Below are 25,713 nucleotides of genomic sequence, written 5' to 3'. Positions count from 1 at the left end.
AGGGAGAAAACCACAGGGAATGGCCCTGGGAAGGAGGGTGCATGGGGTCGAATAACCAAAGGAAGGAACTAACGCACAATGTGGCATGCCCATGCGCATACAGCTGCAGCCTGTGTGGGCGTGGAAGATCCCACAGGCCCCTACTTATCAGAATCGCTTCTTGGGAGGCATCCCGAGCTTATGGATTATGACCGGGTGAAGGCCTCCCGAATATGCAGGAGAAGAAATTAATTAAAATGCATCAGGGCGGGGCACGGTGGCTCACGCTTGTAATTCCAGCACTTTGGGAGGCCGAGGCAGGCAGATAACGAGGTCAGGAGATCAAGACCATCCTGGCTAACACGGTGAAACCCCGTCTCTACTAAAAATACAAAAAATTAGCCGGGCGTGGTGGTGGGCGCCTGTAGTCCCAACCACTCGGGAGGCTGAGGCAGGAGAATGGCGTGAACCCGGGAGGCAGAGTTTGCGGTGAGCAGAGATCGCACCACAGCACTCCAGCCTGGGCGACAGAGCAAGACTCTGTCTCAAAAAAAAAAAAAAGCATCAGGCCGGGCGTAGTGGCTCACCCCTGTAATCTCAGCACTTTAGGAGGCCAAGGTGGGCAGATCACTCGAGATCAAGAGTTCGAGACCAGTCTGGCCAACATGGTGAAACCCCATCTCTACTAAAAATACAAAAATAAGCCAGGTGTGGTGGCAGGCACCTGTAATCCCAGCTACTCGGGAGGCTGAGGCAGGAGAATCACGTGAACCCGGGAGGCAGAGGCTGCAGTGAGCTGAGATCGCACCACTGAACTCCAGCCTGGGTGACAGAGCGAGACTCTGTCTCAGAAAAATAAAAAAGTGCACCAGTATGTTCATCAGCTGGCCGAACAGGCGGACCTGTTTGACACTGCCACTGGACCACGTGCGAGGTAACTTCTGTTGGGAGCTGAGAAAGACAGGCCTCCAGAATGGCATGGGGCAGAACTGGAAGATAAAACTTGGTCGATTAGGCCATTGTGTCCATGGGGGACTGCCCAGGAGGCAATCAGAACACCGAATGAGGGAATCCAGTCGTTTGTGGCTTGCTGGGTGGAAGGTGCTAGCTGGGGCATCGGGAGGCCAGGGTTCAGCCCTGGGCTTATCACCCTCTGCATGTGGGCTTTGGTTGGTTCTCTGTCTCTGTTTGGGACCAAATTCTTCACCTATTAAGTGGGAGCCTAGGGCCGGGTGTGGTGGCTCATGCCTGTCATCCCAGAACTTTGAGAGGCCAAGTGGGAGGATAACCTGAGGCCAGGAGTTCAAGACCAGCCATGGCAACATAGCTGGATGCTGTCTCTACCAAAAAAAAAAAAAAAAAGTGAGAGCCTAGGCCAGTTATCTCAGCATAACTTTCCAGCTCCAAACATTAAGAAAACCAGCCTCATTCTACCTCTTCCTTGGGAGGACTCTGGAGAAACCCTGGGTGTGGCAGGGTTTTCTCCCTGCCAATATGCTTGGCATTCAGGGAGAGCAGGATGTCACTGAGGCTGCCTGCCGCTGGCGCCCGGGCCAGGAGGCCTGCAGGCCCGCCTGGAGCAGGTGAGGATTCAGGATGTGAGTGGGTTTTTCCCTGAAGCTTCTGAGGCCAGAGCCGAGGGAAATATCAGCATCCTGGCAGTTTGCCACCTGAGTCAGCCCAGCTTTGGCTCATTCGAGGAAAACTAACTGCAGGAAGCCAGGAAGTCTGATGTGTGGCAGGATGTGTGTGTGTGCGTGTGGGAAGGCGCATGCCCTTGTATGGGCCTATCCATGGGAAAGGTTTCACAGGTGTGCAATGCTGGCATTCGTCCGATACATACCATCGTGGCCATAACAGCCTTAAAATATTCTAAAGCTTCCTTACCTGCTGGTAAAAGCCACCGGCCTCAACACCCCCTGAGGGGCCCCTGCTGCCCCAGCTCCCTCCCTGGACCCCTGGGACCTCCCCCATGAGCCTCCAATTGAAAGGTTAACTCTCAACCCTGCACCAGCAAAAGCAAGAGAGTGTTCTGGTTGGTGGAAAGAACAGGGGACCCTCCCTGTCATTACATATCTTGACAATTGCCCTGTGAGTATGTACATGTGTGTATGTCCGTGTGAAGGTTTGCATCTTCAAGCTCATACAGGCCAGCTTCACTGGAGAGCCTGTCACTCATCTCTCCATGGCAGTTTAATAAAAGGTGTCCCCTTCCATTGTTTCAGAGGAAAGAGTCTGAAGTTTGGAGGCAGGAGAAAGGGGTTCCCTGCCCAGCAGGGCTCAGGGGCCCAGGTAGGGAAAGTAGCTCAGAGAAGCTGACAACCTGCCGAAATCACTCAGCTAGTAAAAAGAGGAGCTGAGGTTTGAACCCAAACATCCTGGATTGCACTAAGCCTGGGGTTTTGTGCGCTGAATCAGCCTGGGGACAAACAGCAGCAGCTGCACCTCAGCTCAGCTTCCCAGCTTGCAAAGGTTTCTTACATCTATGGAGGCTCCCAACTCATTCATTCAGTAGGTGAGGTCCCACAAGCCTAAGTGGCAGAGCCAGGACTCAAACCCAGGTATCAGTGACTCAGTGACTGGGTTCTTAGCACTGTCCTCACAGGCAGCAAAATGGGCACAGGGACTGTGGGGCACAAGCTATCTTCTCACTTGTGATATGCAGCATCACACACACTGGGCCAGCATTTTCTTACGTCACCGAAAACCTGCTAAGATACATGTATCACTGACCAAAACAAGAGAGACCAAAGATGGGAGCAACCCAAATGTCCATCAACTGATGAATGGGTAAACAAAATGTGTTATGTCCACACAATGGAATATTATTCAGCCATAAGAGGGACAAAATACTGATACCTGCTACAATGTGGATAAACCTTGAAAACATCATGCTAAGTGAAAAAAGCGAGACAAAAACCACATATGGTACCATTCCATTTATATGAAATTTTCAGAGTAGGTAATTCCACAGAGACAGAACACAAATTGGTGGTTGCCAGGGGCTGGGAGGAAGGGGGAATGGGGAGCGAGTGCTAATGAGCACGGGGATTTCTTTTGGGTGATGCAAATGTTTTGGAACTAGATAGAGGTGGTGGTTGCACAACACTGTGAATGTACTAAATGCCATTGCATTGTATGCTTTAAAATGGTTAATTTTATCTTATATGAATTTCATCACAGTTTTTAAAAAAACAAGGGAGAGGCTGGGCACAGTGGCTCACGCCTGTAATCCCAGCATTTTGGGAGGCAGAGGCAGGAGGATCACTGTAGCCCAGGAGTTCGAGACCAGTCTGGGCAACATAGTGAGATCCCTCCTCTATAAAAATAAACAAATAAATAAAAACAACGGGCCAGGCACGGTGGCTCATGCCTGTAATCCCAGCACTTTGGGAGGCTGAGGCAGTTGGATCATGAGGTCAGGAGATCGAGACCAACCATCCTGGCTAGCCCAGTGAAACCCCATCTCTACTAAAAACACAAAAAATTAGCCGGGCATGGTGGCACATACCTGTAGTCCCAGCTACTCAGGAGGCTGAGGCAGGAGAATTGCTTGAACCCAGGAGGCAGAGGTTGCAGTGAGCCGAGATCTTGTCACTGGACTCCAGCCTGGGCGACACAGCGAGACTCCGTCTCAAAAAAAAAAAAAAAAAAAAAAAAAAAAAAAACAAGGGAGAAAGGCAATTATACTGTAATATTTTAAAACAAAAAAGCTATAATATATTAAATTTTGCTATATGCTAGACTCTATATGAATACAATCAGAACAACATTACATTAAAGCCTCTTGGGTCCTGCCTTGACTGTCCAGCCAGGACCATTCCTCCAGGACTGAACCCTGCCATGAAATTGCTGACCTCCCCACCTCCCCCAAACCCGTGAGGAAAACTGATACACAGTCCTTTCTCCAGACTCCAATTCCTGTTACAGTTGATTGGTCCAAGGGTGGGCAGCTTAGCTAAATTGTACCAGAATCCTTTCTCAAAAATGAAATTGGAACTAGGTGTGGTGGCATGCGCCTGTAGTCCCAGCTATTGGGGATGCTGAGGTGGGAGGAGTGTTTGAACCCATGAGTTTGAGGCCAGCCAGGGCAACATAGTGAGACCCCATTTCTAAAAAAATAATAAAAATAAAAAGTGTTGGAACTGGAACTGAGCCAGATTATCTCTGCCTGGCTAAAGCTGTAGGATATAAAGCTTAGAAGTCGTGCTGGCCACGTTTCCTGCTGTAGGGAAAAGCCAGTCTGCAGGAAATGGGAAGGAAGGCAAGGCACAAGACAAGAGAGACAGAGTCTTGATGGAGGAGTGGGAGTCCTCAGTTCCAGAAAAGTCGAAGCCACGGGACATCTGCCCTTCCATGGGCTTGGTTGTTAGCCTGTTCTTCCCCTCATGGGACTCAATTCTTCCACTGAAAGTTTAATATTTAGATTTGTATATTTTTGCATCTATGTACATAAGTCCAGCCTGTAATTTTTTTTCCTTCTTCTGTTCTTATCTGGTGTGGTAATTGGTCTTAATATAAGCTCTTTTTTAAATTCTATTTTTCTGGAAGAATTTATCAAGAATAGGTAAAAAGTCACAGTGTGATTTTTTTTTTTAATTCTCTGGGATAATTGTTTTGTTTTCAGTAGTGCTTTATCTATTAGTTCAAAACAGAGGACTCCCTATGGTATGGAGCTTAAAACAACCACTATTTTATTTTATCTCGTGATTTTGTGGGTGAAGAATTCAGGCAGAGTTCAGCTGGATGGTTCTTCTGCTCTGTGTGGGTCAACTGAGGCTACCTGGTGTTATTCAGCTGGTGAATGACCTCGTCTAGAGGATCCAAAATGGCCTCACTCACATGTCTGGCACCTGGATGGGGATGACAGAAAGAATGGCCCAGTTGGCCAGGTGCAGTGGCTCATGCTTATAATCCCAGCCCTTTGGGAGGCCAAGGTGGGTGGATCACTTGAGGCCAGGCATTCAAGACCAGTCTGGGCAACATGGTGAAACCATGTCTCTACTAAAAATACAAAAAAAAATAGCTGGGTGTGTTAGCACATGCCTGTAATCCCAGCTACTTAGGAGGCTGAGGTGGGAGAATTGGTTGAACCTGGGAGGCAGAGGTTGCAGTAAGCCAAGATCGCACCACTGCACTCCAGCCTGGGCGACACAGTGAGACTCCATATAAAAAAAAAAAAAAAAAAAAAAAATGATGGGACAAAGATTCCCCTCATTCAGTGGGAAAGTAATATCATTTTATAAGCATGCATCACAAGTACATATATTTTAAACTACTGCTTCAATTTCTTGAACAGTTTGTTTTAAATTTTCGATTTCTACTTGAGTCCATTTTCTAGGAAATTTAGGAAATTGTCCATTTTATGCGTCTTCATATTTACTAGCATCAATCTTTTTTTTTTCTTTTCTTTTCTTTTATTTTTTTTTACAGACGGGGTGTAGCTATATTGCCCAGGCTCGTCTCAAACTCCTGGCCTCAAGCTATTCTCCCACATCAGCTTCCCAACGTGCTGGGATTACAGGCATGAGCCACTGCGCTTGGCCACATCAACTTTTTAATAATACACTTAAAAAAAAATCTCTGGTTTATGATTGTACTACTGCACTCCAGCCTAGATGACAGAATAAGACCCTGTCTCTAAAACAAACAAAAAAAAACATTTTTTTAAAAATTAGCACTCCCTAAAGTTTGTCTAATAATCTTTTTTTCACTTGAAACACCAGAAATTAGATTTTATTATAAAGCTATAATAATTAAACAGCATATGAGTGAATGCAATAACAGGAGAAAATAATCAATGATACATGAAACATCGCCTGCAATATAAGCAGGTTCCAGGATAACATTATGTTTCTGTAATGTTCTCATCACTTTCTTGACTTTAAAAAAAATTGTGGTAAAACACATAAAATTAATCATTTTAACCATTGTTAAGTATACAGCTCAGTGACATTAAGTATATTCACATTGTTGTGCAGCCATCACCACCATCCAGCTCCACAAGTTTGCTTTTTTTTGTTTTTGTTTTTGTCTCACTCTGTCACCCAGACTGGTGTGCACTGGTGTGATCTTGGCTCACTGCAACTTCTGCCTCCTGGGTTCAAACGATTCTCCCACCTTAGCCTCCCAAGTAGCTGGGACTATAGGCATGTGCCACCATGCCTGGCTAATTTTTGTATTTTTAGTAGAGACAGGGTTTCACTGTGTTGGCCAGGCTGGTGTCAAACTCCTGACCTCAGGTGATCCACCCATCCCAGCCTCCCAAAGTGCTGGGATTACAGGTATGAGCCACTGCAGCCGGCCCAGAAGTTTTTCATTCTACAAAACTGAAACTCTGTACCCATCAAACAATAACGCCTCATTCCTTTGTCTGTGGCAACCATCCATTCTACTTTCTGTGTGAATTTGACTACCCTAAGTACTTCATATAAATGGAATCACACAGTATTTGTTCTTTTGTGCCTGGCTTATTTCACTTAGCATGTCTTCAAGATTCATCCGCATTGTAGCATGTGTCAGAATTCCCTTCCTTTTAAAGGCTGAATAATATTTTCTTGTATGTCTATACCATATTTTATCTTTCCTTCCATCAATGGACATTTGGCTGCTTCCACCTTTGCCTATTTTGAAAAATGTTGCTATGAACGTAAGTGTACAAATATCTATTTAATTCCCTGCTTTCAATTCTTTTGGGTCTGTAACCAGAATTGGAATTGCTGGATCATATGGTAATTCCATGTTTAATTTTTTTTATAAACTGCCATGCTGTTTTCTAAAAGAGCCCACTTTTTGTCTGTGTCAATCTTCTTTGTTTTGTTTCTCATTAATTTCTGTGGTTATCCTTGATACTTTCCTTCTATTTTCTTTGAGCTTATTCTATTCTTTTGCTAGCCTAAGTTGGATGCTTAGCTTATTTATTTGTAGCCTTTCTACTTTTCCATTATAAGCATTTTAAGGCTATACATTTTTTTTTTTTTTTAGATGGAGTCTTGCTCTGTTGCCCAGGCTGGAGAGCAGTGGCACAATCTCAGATCACTGCAACCTCCACCGCCCAGGTTCAAGCGATTCTCATGCCTCAGCCTCCTGAGTAGCTGGGACTACAGGTGCCTGCCACCACACCCAGCTAATTTTTGTGTTTTTAGTAGAAACGGGGTTTCACCATGTTGGCCAGGCTGGTCTCGAACTCCTGACCTCAGCTGATCCACCCACCTTGGCCTCCCAAAGTGCTGGGATCACAGGCATGAGCCACCACACCCGGCCAAGGCTATACATTTCTAAGTACTACTTAAGTTGTACTTCATTTTGAAATGTAGAATTTTCTTTCATTCAATCCTAAACATTTTCTAGATCTTCATTATGATTTCTTCTTACCCATGTGTTATTAGAAGTGGATTTTAATTTTCTAAACAGTTATTTTTTAAGTTATATTTTTGGAATTATTTTCTAGGTCAATATGATAGGATTTTTAAAGTAGTTGTTGAGATTTACCCTACGATCTAACAGGTAGTCAATCCTAATTATCTATTTAATTAATATCTTCTTAATTGATATTTGTTAGTAATTTTATTACACTAATATCATTAATTTGTTGTTTATATAATTATATATTTGTATTGACAATTATATATTATAACCACATATATTGTTTATTAATTTGTGATTAATAATAGTGCTGATTAATGTTTAATATTTCAAATGTGCATTCTCTACCTGCTGGGTCTAATGTTCTATGGATATACAAGAGATCAAACTTGTTAATTCTGTGTTTCAAATCTATAGTCTGGTTGATTTCTCAATTACCAGAAGTATATTAAAATCTCTATAATAATGGATTTCTTATTCTTACCATTGTTAATTCTTACTTTATGCATTTTCATGCTATGCCTGCATCAGTTCTTACATATTAAAGTTGGTATATGTTGTAGGCCAGGCGTGGTGGCTCATATCTGTAATCCCAACACTTTGGAAGGCAGAGGCAGGCAGATCACTTGAGGCCAGGAGTTCGAGACCAGCCTGGCCAACGTGGCAAAACCCCATCTCTACTAAAAATACAAAAATTAGCTGGGTGTGGTGGCACATGCCAGTAATTCCAGGATTTGAACACAGATGTTTGAATACACAGCCTGGGTAAATTTCACTACATCTCGTTGATTTCTCTCAAAGAGTGGTTTTAAAAAAGAAAGAGCAACCAACTCAAAACCAGTGCACTTAACAAAAACACAACCAGCCAGGCACGGTGGCTCACACCTGTAATCCCAGCACTTTGGGAGACCAAGGTGGGCGGATCACCTGAGGTCAGGAGTTCAAGACCAGCCTGGCCAACATAGTGAAACCCCATCTCTACTAAAAATACAAAAAATTAGCCAGGCGTGGTGGTGGGCCTTGTAATCCCAGCTACTCAGGAGGCTGAGGCAGGAGAATCACTTGAACCCAGGAGGCAGAGGTTGCAGTGAGTGGCCATTGCACCACTGCACTCCAACCTGGGTGACAGAGTGAGACTCTGTCTCAAATAAACAAATAAATAAAATAAAATAAAAAATATAAAAGAAGGAGCAAAATGTTAAGCCTGACAAAGAAGTCGGGAGGGGTCCGTGACTGTGAGGAAGACCAAGGTCTGCCTTGTGGAAACAGGATTAGATGTCCAGTGTTAGCACCACCAAGCTGCAGTAGCACCAATGGGTGGGGTTAAAAGGAAGCAGATTCCAGCCTAGTAAGAATGTGCTCACAGTTAAAGCAGCTTAAAATGGAATGTTTCTTGGAGAAATAAGAAAAATGGGAATGTGCCAAATGGCCTTTGTTAGGGTATTGGTTAGGTAAATAATGCTGTATTAATACAGCCAGATCTTAAAAATTATATTCAAGAATGTAAAGCGATGGAGAAATGTTCAGTAGAAAAAGTAAAAAAGAGGCTGGGTGCAGTGGCTCACGCCTGTAATCCCAGCACTTTGGGAGACCGAGACAGGTGGATCACCTGAGGTAAGAGGTCAAGACCAGCCTGGCTAACATGGCAAAACCCCATCTCTACTAAAAATACAACAATTAGCCAGGCGTGGTGGTGTGCACCTGTAATCCCAGCTACTTGGGAGGCTGAGGCAGGAGAATTGCTTGAACCGGGGAGGGGGAGGTTGCAGTGAGCCAAGATTGGGCTACTGCACTCTAGCCTGGGTAACAAAGAGAGACTCCGTCTCAGAAAAAAAAAAAAAAAAAAAAGTGAAAAAGAGGATTTAAAAAGTATGAATACATGATTTCACTTATATATGTCTAGAATAGGCATATCCATGGAGACAGAAAATATAGTAGTTTCCGGGGATTAGGGGATGGGGGGAAGGAGGCAGAAAGGAAGATGGGGATCACTGCCAATGGGTACAGGGTTTTTCAGGGTGATGAAAGTGTTCTAAAATTACATAGTGGTGATGGTTGTGCAACCCTGTGAATATACTAAAAACCACCAAATTGTGTATTTTAAAAGGTGAATTTTATGGTACATAAATTATATCGTGAGGAGAAAAAGGTATAAGGAGTAAGAAGATTGTAATATATTCGTATATATACAACATATAATTGTACATACTAAAGAATATTATGCTTATTTAAAAAAAAAAAAAAACTTACACATACAGTGGGACCCCATGTTGTAAACCCTATCTCTGCATCCATATGGTGAGAAAAAAATTCCAAAAGGAAATACAGAGTCTCAACTATAGTTTACAGGGTATGGGTCATTTGACATCACAAATTTTAAATAATCAACAGCATTTCTATTAAATTCAGAAAATTGCTTTTGTAAAAATGGGAATGGGTTGGCCAGGCACGGTGGCTCACACCTGTAATCTCAGCACTTGGGGAGGCCGAGGCGGGTGGATCGCAAGGTCAGGAGATTGAGACCATCCTGGCTAACACGGTGAAACCCCGTGTTTCACCAAGCCAGGGCGTGGTGGTGAGCACCTGTAGTCCCAGCTACTCAGGAGGCCGAGGCAGGAGAATGGTGTGAGCCTGGGAGGCCGAGCTTGCAGTGAGTGGAGATCACGCCACTGCATTCCAGCCTGGGCGACAGATCAAGACTCCATCTCAAAAAAAAAAAAAAAAAAAATGGGAATGGGCTATTAATTAACTTCTTGTCATTGAAAGGGAGAAAGCCCAAGTTCTGCCTTGTGGAAACAGGATTAGATGTCCAGTGTTAGAAGTATTCCAAGTTTGAGAATCACCAGATATGGATACCTGCACTTAGAGGAAGTTTTACCTATAATATATGACCTGTTCCTTTTAACTAAGATATGATTTTATAATTACTTTTTTACTTATTTTCCATTTTTAAAACAATCTATCTCAAATCTTGATTCTGATATGTCTATGTGGGAAAAAATCTATCTTTTGCTAAAAAATGCAGTAACTTGAAAAAAAAAATCACAACTTGAAGGGTATACAAAGACTCAACATGAAAAATTAGTTTAAAAGCAAACATGCTTACCTACAGCCAGGATCTAAAGATCATGTTGTAACAAAATGTTCAAATAATTATGTTGCTAGAGGAAACTCTGGATTTTCCTTTTAGCCTTTGTAAAAGTGAAAATAAAACTTTAAGATATGACATTGAAAAGACTATCTGGGGCTGGGCACAGTGACTCATGACTATAATCCCAGCACTTTGAGAGGCCAAGGTGGGCGGATGACCTGAGGTCAGGAGTTCAAAACCAGCCTGGCCAACATAGTGAAACTCCGTCTCTACTAAAAATACAAAAATTAGCCAGACGTGGTGGTGTGCGCCTATAGTCCCAGCTACTCGGGAGGCTGAGGCAGGAGAATTGCTTGAACCCAGGAGGCGAAGTTTGCAGTGAGCCAAGATCACACCACTGCACTCCAGCCTGGGTGATAGAGCAAGACTCTGTCTCATAAAAAAAAGAAATATTATCTGAGCCAAGGCACAGTGGCTCACACTTGTAATCCCAACACTTTGGGAGACCAAGGTGGGAGGATTTGTTGAGCCCAGGAGTTTGAGACCAGCCTAAGCAGCATGTGAGACCGTGTCTGCAAAAAAAAAGTTTAAAAATTAGCTGAGCATGGCAGCACATCCCTGTAGTCCCAGTTACTGGGGAGGCTGAGGTGGGAGGATCATTTGAACCTGGGAGGTTGAGGCTGCAGTGAGCTGTGATTGTGCCACTGCACTCCAGCCTGAGTGAGAATGAGACCCCACCTCAAAAGAGAAAAAAAATCCCACAATCTGAATATGTCAATTCACACTCATTCCTAAGGTTGCTGACACAAAGAACATAATTCTCATAAGGAAAACTGCCACTTGATTTAATCGGAGGTCAGGGGCTTTAACAGGAGTTCTGGTCCATGAGCTAACTCCTCCCACTCCTTGGCAGAGAGTTGAGGGCAGTGGGAGAGAAGCACCAAGCTATAAAAAGCTTTATGTTTTATTTCCTTCTAAGGCATCCTGAGTCATTGGGTGCTCCAGCCCCTCAGTGCCCGGGAAAGTTCAGCTTGAATCGGAAATGTGTGTGTGTTTTTCTAAACCGGAGCTGCTGAAAACCAGATGACGTCATTTGGACTGAATCCTTTACAGGCCCAGTGGTAGCCTCCTATTTCCGTCCTGGGAGAATGGAAGTCACTTAACAATCAGTTTCTCTGACCCAGGTTCCAATATTACATCACGTCTTAATAGCAAGCTTAACCTCCACTCCACCCCCAACATGAAGCTGGTGAGAATTTTTAAATCCCATTTGTCATCTCAAAGGACACAGCACTCCTACGCAACTTTGCCTCCCATCCTTTAGGCTGCAATTTCATCTATCTAAATACAAAGTGATGCCAAACCGGGTCGGTCATAATCCTAGAAAGCCACAGGCAGAAGGTACCAAATCCAATATGATCTTACCAAGGAGGATACCGAGGCCTGGGAAAGGTAAAGAACCTGCCTAAGGCTGGAGGGACAGAACCAAATCCAGAAGCCAGGTCTAAAGCCTCAGAGCAGAGGGCCGTCTCTATGGTGATGTCCATGTCCTTGTAGTCCCAGCTCGTGTGTGCAGGAGGGGCTGTTTAAATGCTTCCTGGAGATGTGTCTCAAGCCTTCTGTCGAAAGCAGGGCCTTATCCCGCCCCCCTTTTCAGCCCTCTCACTCCTTCTGGGCAGAGTGGGAAACACACGAGGCAGCTGGAAAAGGCCTTTCTGGAAGCAAAGGGGGCAGAAGCAGGCGGCCTCTCCTGCTACATCTAAGAACCAGGGCCTGGGCCAGTGTTGACTAAGGGGAAGGCTTCAATGCCAAGGTCCTAAATTGGAGTTGCATCCCATCCCACTTTCCTCAGCTGTCCCGCTCTTGACATGAACCAAGGTATGTGCTTGTCATCTAAAATTCCCATCTTACTGAAAAAAATGTATTTCTTTATACAAGTCCTAAAGAGGCTTGGATTGGGGTTAAAAGGAAACTAAGCTTTAAGGTGTAAATGTTCCTCATAAAAAGCAAGCATGGACAAATTAGTAGGCTAAGAGAATAGGTTAAAATGTCAGCTATTAACACTCAAACTACTTAAAACTAGGGTAAGGCTGTTGTGGGATGTGTCTATGGTTATTTCTGGCCCCTCACTCTCACAGTACTAGAGACCCAGTGAACTTACATCTGAGGGCAGGTCTATCTTGTTGAGACCAAAGGGATTGAAAGCTATGCAAGCTAGAAACCTACACAGTTCGCAGTTAGAGATGAAAGGCTGCAGAAATGTTTATTGAATACAGTGCCAGGTTTATAAATAAAACTTATTTACAATTTCCATAGAGTTGGTCCCCCATCAGAGAGGTGGTTAGATCTCCAAACAGTTTATCTCAAGATTTACAGAAACGTCCAAGTACATCTGCTTTTCAAATAGCCATGGTGAAGGGCAACTTCAGTAACAAAAGAACTACCACCATCTTTGCTACAGAAGTGTTTAATAAACATCATAATAGATTTGGAGAAAGAACACACACTCCACCCATGCCACTACCTTCTTACTCCAAGGGATACAGACAGCAAAGAATTTCTGTCTCCTACAGGACAACTTCAAGGGATTAAAAAAACAGTAACTGCCAGCTGGAGGGATAGATTAAGACACATTAGTGGAAATCTAGTCACTGCCAAAGGAGAAATATATTTAGGATATACAATAAATAATTCAAATCCTTAAAATAATTGAATGAACGGAAGAGTAGACTTGACCAAATTTACATTCTTTGTTCAGGAAGAGGTTCCCAGTATGCTGAGGGGTTCGTGGTAAGCTATTCCTCTGACGAGACACAGCAGTGCTGGGCCTACTGCACAGCCGTTCATTACAATATTGTTACAAGTACAATCAGACATGCATTTATAAAGAGAATATAAAAATATGTACAATAGCTCATTTTCAATGTGTGTAAGTTGCCGAAAGACACCAATGAAAGTGTGCAAAAATTCATTTGTCAAAAAATCAGAAAAAGCCTTCCTTGGCAACAGTGCATCAAAAGCCCATCTGAAATATCGAGATCCATTTGCCTCGCTCAACACCTACCCCAAACAGATGGAGAACAAAACTATGAAAGGGTTTGCCAAGTACTCAGCAGTTTCTTATGGCAAGTCTCAGGCTAAAGCAGGATGCCAGTTCAACTAATCACTTTATATATAAATATATGTATATATTTATAGAGTAGTTAGAAGTAGGGGCAAGAGTTTACAGGAAGGTCCTAACCAACTTCAAGGGCACTGCCAAGACACCCAGCTATTTCCTCTCACAAACTCATGCAGACTAACACCCAACGCCTGGGCTGGTCATCCCCCCAAATGCCAGGGGGGAAGGCTACAGTGGATTCTGCCTCACCTCTGCTCAAAACTGGAACTCAGCATTCCCTGGGGGAGGGTGTAGGGTTTCTGGTTCCCAGACAGGATCCTGGTCATACAAGAATCCTGTTTCAAAGGTAGTCTTTTAGGATAGGCTGCAGGACCACTAAGAGTCCACCCAGCTTCTAAAAAGACTTGAGGGTTAGAAGGCTACATTTCAAAAAAAACAAGTCAAATCACCCCCTCCAGCCCCACTTTGAAACTACCGAGAGGTCATCGACCACAGGCCTGAGACTGGGTCAGCCAATCGGGCTCTTTGACCACCCCCTGCCACAAGAAATATCCAGGACATTAACTTACTCAAACCAGGAACTCTATCTCACCAGAAGAGAAACCCCAAGGTATCCTTAGGCATTCCTTTCAGATTCAGGGAATTACAAAAGCCAACCCTTAGCTCATAGTGTCAACCTCTCCTCTACCAACCACCCAGGCCAAGGACCAGTAGCAGAAGCACATGGGCGATGTCTCCTCTCCACTGCTCTGACCCACCCCTCTGGCAGAAAATCTAACAAGCTACAAAATGCCAGAAAGACAGGGAGTAGGAGAAGGAGAAGCCAAGGGTCTCTATAAATCAGCCCTGAATGCACCCATTTGGCTGCCAAGAGCTTCTCACTGCCTTGCTAGCAGCCTGCCACTGTTCCCTGGCAAATTGAAACCACCCACACAAACACTCAAAACCCCAATCTCCTTGCTAATAAGATACAACCAGTTAACACCGTGAAAAATGCACATCTCCAGCCTTCATTTCAAAAAAGAGCTCTGTACTAAATGCAATATGCTTTTAAGAGGGGTTTTGCAGGGACCAATCTCAATGCAAAGACCAGTACCAGATGTCTGAGTTTTGGTTACAGGTTTATAATTAGACACAAAATTCACTCCACACTGGAGTTTTACTTTCAAGCTGGAAGCTAGCATTAGTTCTACTTGGGGGGAAAAAAGCAAAGTCAAGTCAACTTGGGAAAAAAAAAAGTAAAAGGAGACTAAGTATAATCATAAATTAAAAGTCGCGAATCAAAGGTGACTGGTAGTGTCTTTTAGGCATGAAGAGACTGGCTTACAAGTGACTACTGCTTCTACCACACACAGCGAAGATTGAATTACAGACACACTAAATCATGTCTCTTGCAGATGGTCTCAAGTAGTTACATAAGACAGGTAATCAGCAGCACAATTGAGAACAACCCCTAAATACATGCTTGAGAGAAAGTGGGTTTTTTTCCTTAAGAGCTCTACTGTCTGAATAGATCATTAAAAGTTACCATAATTCACCTTCCCCCCTCCCCCCAGTGAAAATGCAACTAGACCTACATGTCCATAAATAGGATGAAGCAATTGGTATCTGCTTGTTTTCAGGCAAGGTCTTGGGCTCAGAGGTTGGTGCTGGGGCCTTGGGAGGGAAACCCAATGCTGGGCTGTGGGCATTTAAATGTACACTGGCCTCCCCTCCACCTGCCTTGTCCCCATTTAGATCTCAGCTTTACAAAGCATTTAACACCACTTTAAGTTAATGGTCTTTTTATTGGGGGAAAAAAAAAAAAAAAAAAAAGACTAGCATTTACAACTTGGAATGGACGTAAATTGTAATTTCTTTGAACAGCAATGTTGATGGTTGTGCTGAAGTCCACAGCCACAGCCTACTCTGCCGGCTCCAAGTCATGGTTCAGAAGGTTTTAAAAAGAGAGAGTCCAAAGATGCTCCCTTGGTAAAGGTTTCTTATTAAAAATTTGTGTGAACAGTGACAGCCTGACACCTGTTTCACTCTAGAACAATGCAGACAACGCTAAACCAACATACACGGGCATGCCACCAGGGTGTGTCATTGTCACCATGGGTCGGAGCATACGAAGTACAAGAGGACCATCCTACCAGTGGGGCCACGTCTCAACGGTTTATCCTTCACCCATTTTTCTGCACGTCATCCTGAGGTAAACCAATTTTAAATGTGTTTGTTTTCAGTAAACCAGCTATGACAATTTATACTAAACAAATTGAACTAGAACCCATTTGAATAGGCTTTGAATTTGTTTTTTCATTTTTCATTTTTAATACAAAGGCCTGACTGTGCTCAATCGTCAAGCTGCATGCATGAAAAACTGGCCAGCCCAAACAGTGTATTAATCATTAGCAAATGGAACTTTAAGGAGTCCTTATCATTAAGGTAGTACAAGTATTTATATTGTAAAACTGATGTGTAGCTTGATCTTTAGGGGACAGGACCACCAACCAATACATGCAGATTTTGTGTGTGGACAGAAGGTACTTTTGACATTCAGTTTTGCTATATAGAAACAGAATGAATAAATGAACTTTTTTCTTTTTTCTTTTTTTTGCAAGAGGTAAGTAAAAGATTCAATTTGATTCTTCTAGAGGGGGGAAAAAGGAGTTGAAAGTAGGTCTTCATTTTGCAGTCATCATCTGTACGAATTCTGAAAAGACAAATATAATCGTAACTTTTGGTTATCTTTGAAAGCAGCTTTAATGAACACAACATCTTTACTGTACATAAAATAAAGTCAAAAGCTGTCTAGTGAAGCAGTTGGCTTGCTTACAGATCCTAAAGGTAAGACTATGAAACACTGAGCTCAAAGAATTTAGTTTTACCTTCATAGTTGACTTGTCCGTCTCCATCAATATCTGCTTCTCTGATCATTTCATCTACTTCTTCATCTGTTAGTTTTTCTCCTAAGTTTGTCATGACGTGACGTAGTTCTGCTGCACTGATATAACCATTGCCATCCTGTGAACATTCAGCAATTGTTATTGCTAATGATGTAGTGTGGGGAAGTAGGTCTTTGACTTAGCTATGCCCTCTCAAGTTACTGCTAACTCTGCTCCCATGAACAATTCTCTGATCTGTAGTTCCCACCTCTAACCTACTAAATACATGCAAACAGCTAATGCAGAAAACACGATTTGCAAAAGCTCACAAGAATTCAAAGTAACAGTCAAGAAACATGGTCTAAAATTCCTAATTATTATGCCTACCCTCCCCTGATATGGTTATCATAAAGAGGATTTTTGAAAGTGAGATCAGAGGCTCAGGCAGTTAGATTTAAGTCTTCTGCCTATAACATTATTATAGCTTTTAGAAGTGACAGCAGAAGAAGCCATACGTAAGTACCATCTGCTATGTAGATGCTGGATTACCTTGTCAAAGACTCGGAATGCCTCACGGATTTCTTCTTCACTATCTGTATCTTTCATTTTTCTAGCCATCATAGTCAAAAATTCGGGGAAGTCAATGGTGCCATTACCTCGAATTAAAAAACAAAAAGCTCATGTAAAGTAAGCACTCCATTAATGCTGCTCTGCAGTAATCATTTCAGAACCACTGTACAGAATGGTAAACATGTACTAGGACAAAGGGGCAGACTATTTTACTAGGTTCAATCATCTGCAGGTCTAAAACATTCAAACACTTCACAGGGCAATTTCACATAATCTCGAACTCATCATCAGTGCCCAGGATAGTATTTAATTATACAAAGGAAACTGCACATCTGGATTCGAGCCCATGGAAGGGTCGTGAAGGGCTGTACAATTCAAGAGAAAAACAGCACACACCACTCCGCAGGCTGAATCTTTCCACTCCGAGGGAAGAAAGCGCCCCCGACTGCCATCCCTGAGTTAGGGAAATCACTCAGGTCTCACTCTGCCTTGGCTATTGACGGTAGTAATGCAAAAAAGGCCTAGAACTGAGCTGCAGGTTAAGAGTATAAAGTGTTTCAGAGGAGAAAAGATTATGAGGGAGGAACATTGATTCTGTTATGCCATGCATGGGCCATAAAGTCTTACCAAGTCTTCTCCAGGATCATTTCTCAGCCACGCTATGATGGTTAGCCACCTGTTTTCTTCCAACTCAGTATCTTTATTTCCCATTAAGGGAAAAGCTCAGAAGCATTCTCACAACTCAGACCAGTAACACTTACGGAACTGTCAGAAGAATCTGTTCTACGGCCAGTACTCCAAACAACTCCTCTTTAAAACTAAGAGATGAATACCCCCAAAGACAAGCACTCCAGAGTAACAGTGTAACTGAACTAAATGGAAATAAAATTAGAAAGAAAAACCCTAGGTTAAGTTACTCATTTTCACCAGTACCTTTAAAAGAAAATACCTCAGGGATCCCTTCAAGACTTTTTTAGCCTCAAAAATTTTAAGATATTGTTCATATTCATCAAAGACAAAAGAAATTATTTTAAGCTATCTTACAGCCATGCAGAGAAGGTCAGGTACCATCCTGTTTTCTCAGTGCAAACACAGGATTCTGTAGCCTGGCACAACTTCTCCTCCTTCCACACAATCCAAGAGCCTAACAGACTTCTCCCCTCTCCAGGCACAGATTCCCAGGGCTCCCACAAACAAGAGGAAGTTACTCCATGTTCCCAGATAGCTGATCATCTTAGCAAACTAGAGAAAACTATGGACAACCTTTTCTTTCCAAAACACTATTAGTGAAAACCACTCTAATGTGCTGAAAGCTTTGTCAAAGAACCTAATCAAAAGCTCTGCTTCCAAATGTTTGTGACCAGACAAGCGATTTTACTACACCACCTTCAAGTCAATCATCTAGAAAGTAAAATCTAGATCCCAATTGTTTATTCTTAACGCTTCTTTTATTTTTTCTTTTACCCTTTTCTCCTCCCAACTCATCTTTTAAAAATCATGTTCTATACTGTTATATAGTACATTAGAATATATATAGGATTTACCAAAATACGTGGTTTTTTTTTAGGGGTGGGGAAGTGTGCTTCAAAGCCTGCTTACTGATGGAAATCAGCAATCAAAGGTCTGTTGTCCGCTGCTGTAGAGTCCAGAGGAACAGATGACAAACCGCTATCGGGGTTACTGCTGGTTCCCTCTGGCCCTGCACCTTACAGCTTCCCTTTCTGTTAGGTTCTGCAAATCTATCCCCTAGAGTCACCACACATCCGCCTCCAAACCTCACATGCTCCTCTGCAGCAAACACATCTACAGCTCACACTGTACTCACTTTTACGGTAACTTCTAAGAGTGCTTGTCACCCACTTCATCTGGGGGTTCCTCCTCCTCTTTAAACACAGTAAGTTTGTTAAAAAGCACTTTCTATGGCTATTTAATTTCACCTCCCCCTCAAGACTCAGTGCAGACTCATGGGCCAGTTGATAAAAGCTTTGAGCTCGGCCAAGAGCAGTGGTTCACACCTGTAATCCCAGCACTTTGGGAGGCCGGGGAGGGCGGATCACGAGGTCAGGAGTTTGAGACCAGCCTGGCCAACATGGTGAAACTCCGTCTCTACTAAAGATACAAAACACTAACTAGGTGTGATGACACACGCCTGTAATTCCAGCTACTCAGAAGGCTGAGGCAGGAGAATCGCTGGAACCCAGGAGACAGAGGTTGCAGTGAGCTGAGATCGCGCCAGTGCCACTCCAGCCTCAGTGACAGGGCGAGACTCTGTCTCCAAAAATAAAAAAAAATAAAAAATAAAAATAAAAAAAATTTGAGCTCTAGGTCACACTAAGCAGGAAAAAATAGTGATCCCATGCAGAAAACGTTCTAGACACTAAGCAGGATGGACGCAAGGCCCATCATCTTCTATTTTAATTGTTAATGGCCCTAAGGCAACCACAGAAAGGATCTTTGCACATTTGCTTTGCTCTAGGGAACTGAAAGACAATCCTGTAACATGTCTGAACTTGAATCACACAACAATGGCCCTCATTCACGGTTTTAAAGCTCTTACCATCAGCATCCACTTCGTTGATCATATCCTGCAATTCAGCTTCTGTTGGGTTCTGACCCAGTGACCTCATGACAGTTCCAAGTTCCTTTGTTGTGATGGTGCCATCGCCATCTTTATCAAATAGGGAGAAAGCTTCCTTGAATTCTGAAAACAAAAGTTGACCCATTAGAATGAATGTCTTTATCCAACCCAGTCACAATACACATTTGCCAGCGGCTTGCCAAAGCAAGCCATTCAAGTTGTGCAAGGTATCAGAAGTCTGGTCTTTATCTACTGAAATAAAGACCACAATAGTCCTGTTGGACTGGCCTTCATACAGCAGCCCATAAAGCAAACACTGCTCCCAATAAACGGTGCCACACACCACAATATTCCCACAAGTTTCAAGGCGGCTAAGCTGGAACATGCTTAAATTAGTCCTAAATCCAATCTTTTTTTTTTTTTTTTTTTTTTTTAAACAATGGAGTCTTGCTCTGTCACCCAGGCTGGAGTGCAGGGGTGCAATCTCAGCTCACTACAACCCCTGCCTCCCAGGTTCAAGGGACTAAATCCAATCTGACAAGATTGGTCCATGTGCCCCCTTCAAGGCCCTTCCTATTACATTTCTAAAGCCATAAGAATCCCTCATTTCATAACAAATAAAATGGTTACTAGAAATGTACATTCCCAGGTAAACTCTCTCCACATGACTTTTAGGATATTTCAGAAACATTCCTGGTTTCCTAAAGAGAAACAGTCTCAAAACAAGTCCTCCAGGAATATTAAAAAGCTAAAATCTGCCAGACGTGGTGGCACACGCCTGTAGTACCAGCTACTCGGGAGACTGAGGCAGGAGGATTGCTTGAGCCCAGGAGTTGGGAGTCCAGCCTGGACAACAGAGTTTAACTAATGTAACTTTCTTCCCAATTACTACAGTGGTCCTAACACTCATTTTCACCCATTTCCATTTATTTTAGGATAGCAAGCACAAGCTTTCGTGGCAGATTACTGAAAGACCCATGGCATAAGAATTGTAAACTAAATTGTTGAGTAGCAGGCTCAGTACAATTTAATCACACGCAAACTTTGCACATTGTGAAACATGGTCAAATTCTCCAGAGTTTAACATGTGGGCATCCTTAGTTTTACTTCCTTTCACCTCATCTATAAAGTACTGGCAAGAATAACATCTGACCTCAATGTTTCTGCTTACTGTTCTTAAATAAATTCTTAGAAAACTGCCCAGACTGTAGAGGGGAGGAACAGAGGAGTCACCAAAACTGAGTCAGTGCCTAGTTCTGGCCTTCTGGGGACTCCTTGGAGTTGTGAACTTACCAGCAATCTGTTCTTCGGTCAGCTGATCAGCCTATATGAAGAAAGAAAAGGTTACCATTCAGTCCACGACATGTTTGGTTGATTTCAACATAGGTTTTCCAATTATACTTTTAATATTGTGATCTTTCAAAAATCAATCTTAAAAAAATCCTTTGAAACCTGTAGCACGGTCATGTAATGAAAGTAAATAGAATAAAGAAAACTCCTTATAATATTTTAACAAAGGATTACAAGGAAGTGACAACATCTGCTCACTTCAAGTTTTCTTTTCTGGGCCCATGGCTTACAGCTTGCTCTGCGATCTAACTAGGCTAAGGCCATTTTCATCATGTGAAAAATGGCACCTCTAGTGGCAGAAGGCCCCATAGCACCAGCTGCAGTGGCGGCAGGCTCTAAGACAGAAGAGCGCCACCTACTGCACCATGGACACCGCAGTCCCCCTTTTCCAGCCCACTGCCACTGCCACCACAGCCAGGATCAAGATCTCATCCAGGGGCAGGCTTTCAGCACACCTTGAGCACTGCTCCAGTCCCTCGAAATCTCCAAACTGGCGTTACATAATGGCATTGAGTTGGATTAACAGGCTTTTACATCCATTTTATGAGAAATAATTAAGTAGAAAAAATAAAGATACGGCAACTGGGTACGCCACCAACTTCATTTCCATGTAACAAATGCTTTCCAATCCTTTAAATTAGGCAGTTATTTGTTAAAAGCCTACCATTACAATGGCTAATGCCCTGGGTCAAATTATCCTATGATTCAGAAGCCGGGAAAAAATGGTACCATCTTATAAATGAAGTGTTACAAAACGCAAAAATTACACAGAAAACTACATAATAATTATCAAACTATATATACTCCTCTCTTTTCTGGCAAAGAGTATCTACTAAATTTGCTGGAGAGTATTAACCCTACCTACCTTAAGAATGACATAAGAACTGTTCTTAATAAACACACTTCATTCGAGGCAGTAATGGCCACGAAGGTAATTCACTTGCATTATTTGGTCTCCACTGAACCTGTGCCTCCAGCCGAGGGAACTCGAGATCTCAAGGAGAGCTAATAATGTGTATTTCTCTCTTAAAGAAGGATGCCTAAGAAGCCAATTACAAAATAAGTCCTAATAGAAAGCTGATGAAGTTTATTCTCTTAAGTGAAAACTTTAACAGTAGGAATGGTGTTCCAATATATTGATTTTGGGTGAAAACTTGTTTTTACAAATTATAAACGGATCTTTCTTTCTACCTCAATCACTAAAAATCGGCTTTCTTTAAATGGGACACGATCATTTACGTAACGCCAAGGCAACATCTGTCTTGTACAACAGGAAGCGCTGCCACACCTCGCAAGAGAAACTGTCACCTTATGAGGAGAACACTCCCACCTCACTACAAAACTCTCGTTAGAGGGGTTACCAGGGGCATCCAACTTTCTCGACAACGAAATCCTCCTCCCCCAAATGGCGCTAGCCCTGGGGGCAAAGGTGTACCAGAACCCTGCGGGGAACCATCTCCCCACCCGCCAAACCAGAAACGCAGTCGGTGATGTCAGCCCTGCACGCCGAGGAGGAAAGGGCTGTGGAAAACACACCCAGCGAGGCGCACAGTCGCATCTGGCAATCTAGAGGCTGCAGAGAAAGCAGAAACGTGGAGGGCATCTCTCTCCGGACTGGAAGTGGCGCGGGGCGAGGGACCGGGCAGGGCGCGTGCCCGGGGGCAGGCGGGGGGCAAGGCGGCCCCTGAGCGGGCGTCGGGACGCCGCCCCTCCTCGGCCAGGAGGGTCACCACCCCCGGCCCCCGCGCACCAGGGCCGCGGCCAAGGCCACCCGCACCTCCCACCCGCTTCTGCTCCCCCAGGCGACTAGCCCGCCGCGCCGCCGCCTCCTCCCGGAGCAGAAACTTCGCGTCTCTAATGGAAACCAAGCCGCGCGCCAGCTCTCTCCTCCCCCGCCCCCCCCCCCCGCCCCAATTAGCGCGAGCCGAGCGCCTCCCGCGGGAAAGGCCTCCTGGTGCACCGAGGCTCACGCCCGCCCGCACTGCTGCACTGGGTAGGGGGCCGCAGGGTGCGAAAGCGGCAGGAACAAGCCACGGCCACACCGCAGGGCCCCGCCCGGGCGCAGGGCGGCCCGGCCGCCGCTTCCGCCCTCTCCGCCCCCAACCCCTCGCCTTCCTGCCCCCAACCCCACCCTTCCCCGGCTCCTTCCTTCCCAGCCTACGCCCGCGCCGCGCCCCCCGGGAAGGAGGGGAGAGCGACCAAGGGAGGGCGCCCAGCAGGGCCGGCCAAGGTAGGGAGGTGGCGGGCGCTCACTGCGCCCCTCAACACCCGGCCGGAACAATGTGCGCCACCGGCCAGCTCCAGCCCATTCATTCTCCACTGCCCGCCCGACCTGCCACCTTCGCGCCGGCGGAGAAGAGGGGTGGGGAGGGGCGGGCGGGGGGGGGCGTCTAGTGCCCGGCCCCGCCCGGCTCCCAGGCCGAAACGCTGCGCTGCAGGCAGCCCGGGTGCGGCGCTAGTGGATGCAGTGGGTGCGGGGCTGGGCGGGGGGCAGGGGGATTGGATGTAGAAAGCCCCGCTGCAGTTGCTGCCGGAGCCCCTGCCCGTGGACGGCCTACGGACAAGTCCAGCTCCAAGGGGAACCAATAAATGAAGCTCCCTGGCAGAGGTCGCCGAGATGCAAATCCAAAATGCAACCTCCTTTAAGCGCAGCTGCTGCGTAACACTCAGAAAAGAAAAACCTCCACAAACCAAAAACAAACAAAAAACAAAACAACTAGAAATCTGGGAAGAAATCTCGGGCAGCTGCTACGCCGGCATTTGCCACTCCCGACCTACCATGGTGCGAGCGAAGGGAGGAAGAGCAGAGGGAGCGAGAGTGGCTGCACCAGCGCGGGGGCTGCGACGGCGGGGGTACCTCCGATGCTGCTGCTGCTGCCGCTGCTGCTAAGGCGCGCTGTGCGCTACGCCGCCGCCGCCGCCTGCGCCGCCGCCTGACTACGAGTAACGGCACGACGTCCACGACACTCCCAGCACCACTGCCGGAGGGCGAGTCTGCGCCCCGCGATATATATATGGCGCGCCGTATCCCTCCGCCGCGGCGGAGCCGCCTCGCGCAGAGTGGAGCTGCGGCAGCCGGGCCTTGCCCGCCTGGTCCCGCCCCCGGGTTCGCCAGGCCTCCCGCCGCCCCCTGCGCGCCAGTCGCGGCGGACCTACGCTGGATCGGGGAGTGGAAGCGTTCTAGGCTGTGCGCGCGGTCTCGGGTCAGGTGTGGCGGGGAGTCCTCAGGAGACGCCCATCCTGGGCGGGGGCGTAGACAGAGCGCCTGCTTAGTCCAACCTGGGGGCGGCCCAGAGCTTCGGAAGCCGTTCACCCCGCTACCCACCCCAGCCTCACCCCATCTGGGTGACCCTCCCACCTCAACATCTCCAACCGCTCCACTAGGGCTGTCGGCTCCCGCGTGCCCCTCGTCCTTGGGTCTGCAGCGGCCACTTCCAGTTTGGGGTGCTGCGAGAGGTCCTGAGAGTAGGGGGTCCGCGGGGAGGTGGAGGCAGATTGGCCACGCTCCTTCAGCTGCCGAGGAGAGGGATCTGCAAAGGACGAGGTAGTTGTCCTCCTGGAAGAAATTGGTCCTCTTCGGATTTTGGAGCAATATCCGAGCCAAATTATATATGCTCAGTTGCTAAATCTGTGTCATGCTGCGATGTTTAATCAGTCTTTAATGTTTTTACGTTTCCACTGAATATTTTTTAGGATGCCTGAATATTTCTCCCCTACTATTTTGTTCTCTTTCCTGGCGCCCGTCTTACTAAAATTAGTGTACCTGTGCAGCTTCTACAGACCTTAAACCCAGGCTTTAAATTTTTCGTAATTTTCCTGATCCTGAGAAGGGTCAGAGTCTTTATTCATAAATCCATAGAAACAAGGGGAAAAATAGATGCTTCAAATCCCCTGCATTACAGGTGGAACACACAGCCAATTGCCTCTCTTATGCAGCTAGATTGTATTTTAAACTACAGTTTTGATTATATTCCTTTTAAAAGACTATTTAAATCTTTAAATATACTAGTGTCTTCCATTTTTTATTATATTCCTTTTAAAAGAATATTTAAATCTTTAAGTTTACTAGTGTTTTCCATTTTTCTGTAAAGTAGAGAAAGAATTTCAGCCACTAATGTGAAGCCCAGGACTTGTAAAAATCTTGACAAAATGCTGCAGTTTCTTTTCTTGCCAAGGCAGAACACAGAATTTGATCTTCTGTTTACAGGGCCCGGGCAACAGTTGGAGGTTATCATTTGCTTACTGTTTCACAGAATATGGCAAAGTGTGTGATTAACATGCTGTGCTAGAAAGGGCTTTGCTTGCTTATGTTTGTTTCTGGTTTCAACAAAGTCTGCAGGAAGATGTTTTTTAAAAAAGGGAAAATGTACAGGCACATTGCAAATGCCACAGGACTTCTTGGGATAACCTTAGACAAGACGTCAGCATCTGTGGAGCTGTTCCTTCTGGAATGCCGCAGAAAGAGTGAACCTGCTGTTTAATTTAAAGAGAGGCTGCAGCAGCAAGCCAGGGGATGCTGCCTTCCCTCTGCAGATTAGAAAGACACTATTCACTTCACAAACATAATCCTAATCCCTGCAAAAAAATAATAATAATACTCCTGGGCTCATAGGGGAAAACCTGAGTAGGAATAAAGTGTGCGTACTAATGGGAGATTTGGAAATAAGGAAATAGAAGAAAAGGGACTAATACAAATTAATTTTAAAGAATATTCAATAATCCAGTCAGTTACAAGCCTAAATGGCCAAACTCCTTATTAAAACTGCATCTTGGCCGGGCGCGGTGGCTCACA

The 25,713-nt window shown here is 44.9% G+C and overlaps 1 protein-coding gene across 2 annotated transcripts; it reads right to left on the bottom strand.

Moving 5' to 3' along the window:
- Positions 1–12,672: 12,672 nt before the first annotated feature.
- CALM1 (calmodulin 1) lies at positions 12,673–23,904 on the bottom strand. 2 transcript variants are annotated; one of them, XM_054529670.2, is made up of 6 exons: positions 22,458–22,478; positions 20,865–20,895; positions 19,551–19,694; positions 16,973–17,079; positions 16,427–16,562; positions 12,673–16,251 (listed from the first exon to the last, which is right to left on the bottom strand). In XM_054529670.2, exons 3-6 carry the CDS (start codon positions 19,618–19,620, stop codon positions 16,223–16,225), a joined length of 342 nt encoding a protein of 113 aa, XP_054385645.1. In that variant the 5' UTR covers positions 19,621–19,694; positions 20,865–20,895; positions 22,458–22,478; the 3' UTR covers positions 12,673–16,222.
- Positions 23,905–25,713: the final 1,809 nt, after the last annotated feature.

Source organism: Pongo abelii, chromosome 15, assembly GCF_028885655.2.
Source record: "Pongo abelii isolate AG06213 chromosome 15, NHGRI_mPonAbe1-v2.0_pri, whole genome shotgun sequence".
Lineage (NCBI taxonomy): Eukaryota > Metazoa > Chordata > Mammalia > Primates > Hominidae > Pongo > Pongo abelii.
The sequence above is the reverse complement of the archived record's forward strand: the minus strand, read 5'-3'. Positions and strand labels throughout refer to the sequence as shown.

Coding starts and splice junctions, on each gene's coding strand:
- CALM1 (XM_054529670.2), bottom strand. CDS start 19,620: ATGAGGTCACTGGGTCAGAACCCAACAGAAGCTGAATTGCAGGATATG. Junction 17,080..19,550: donor CAACGAAGTGGATGCTGATG/GTAAGAGCTTTA, acceptor TTTTAATTCGAG/GTAATGGCACCATTGACTTC. Junction 16,252..16,426: donor CGGACAAGTCAACTATGAAG/GTAAAACTAAAT, acceptor TTGTCTTTTCAG/AATTCGTACAGATGATGACT.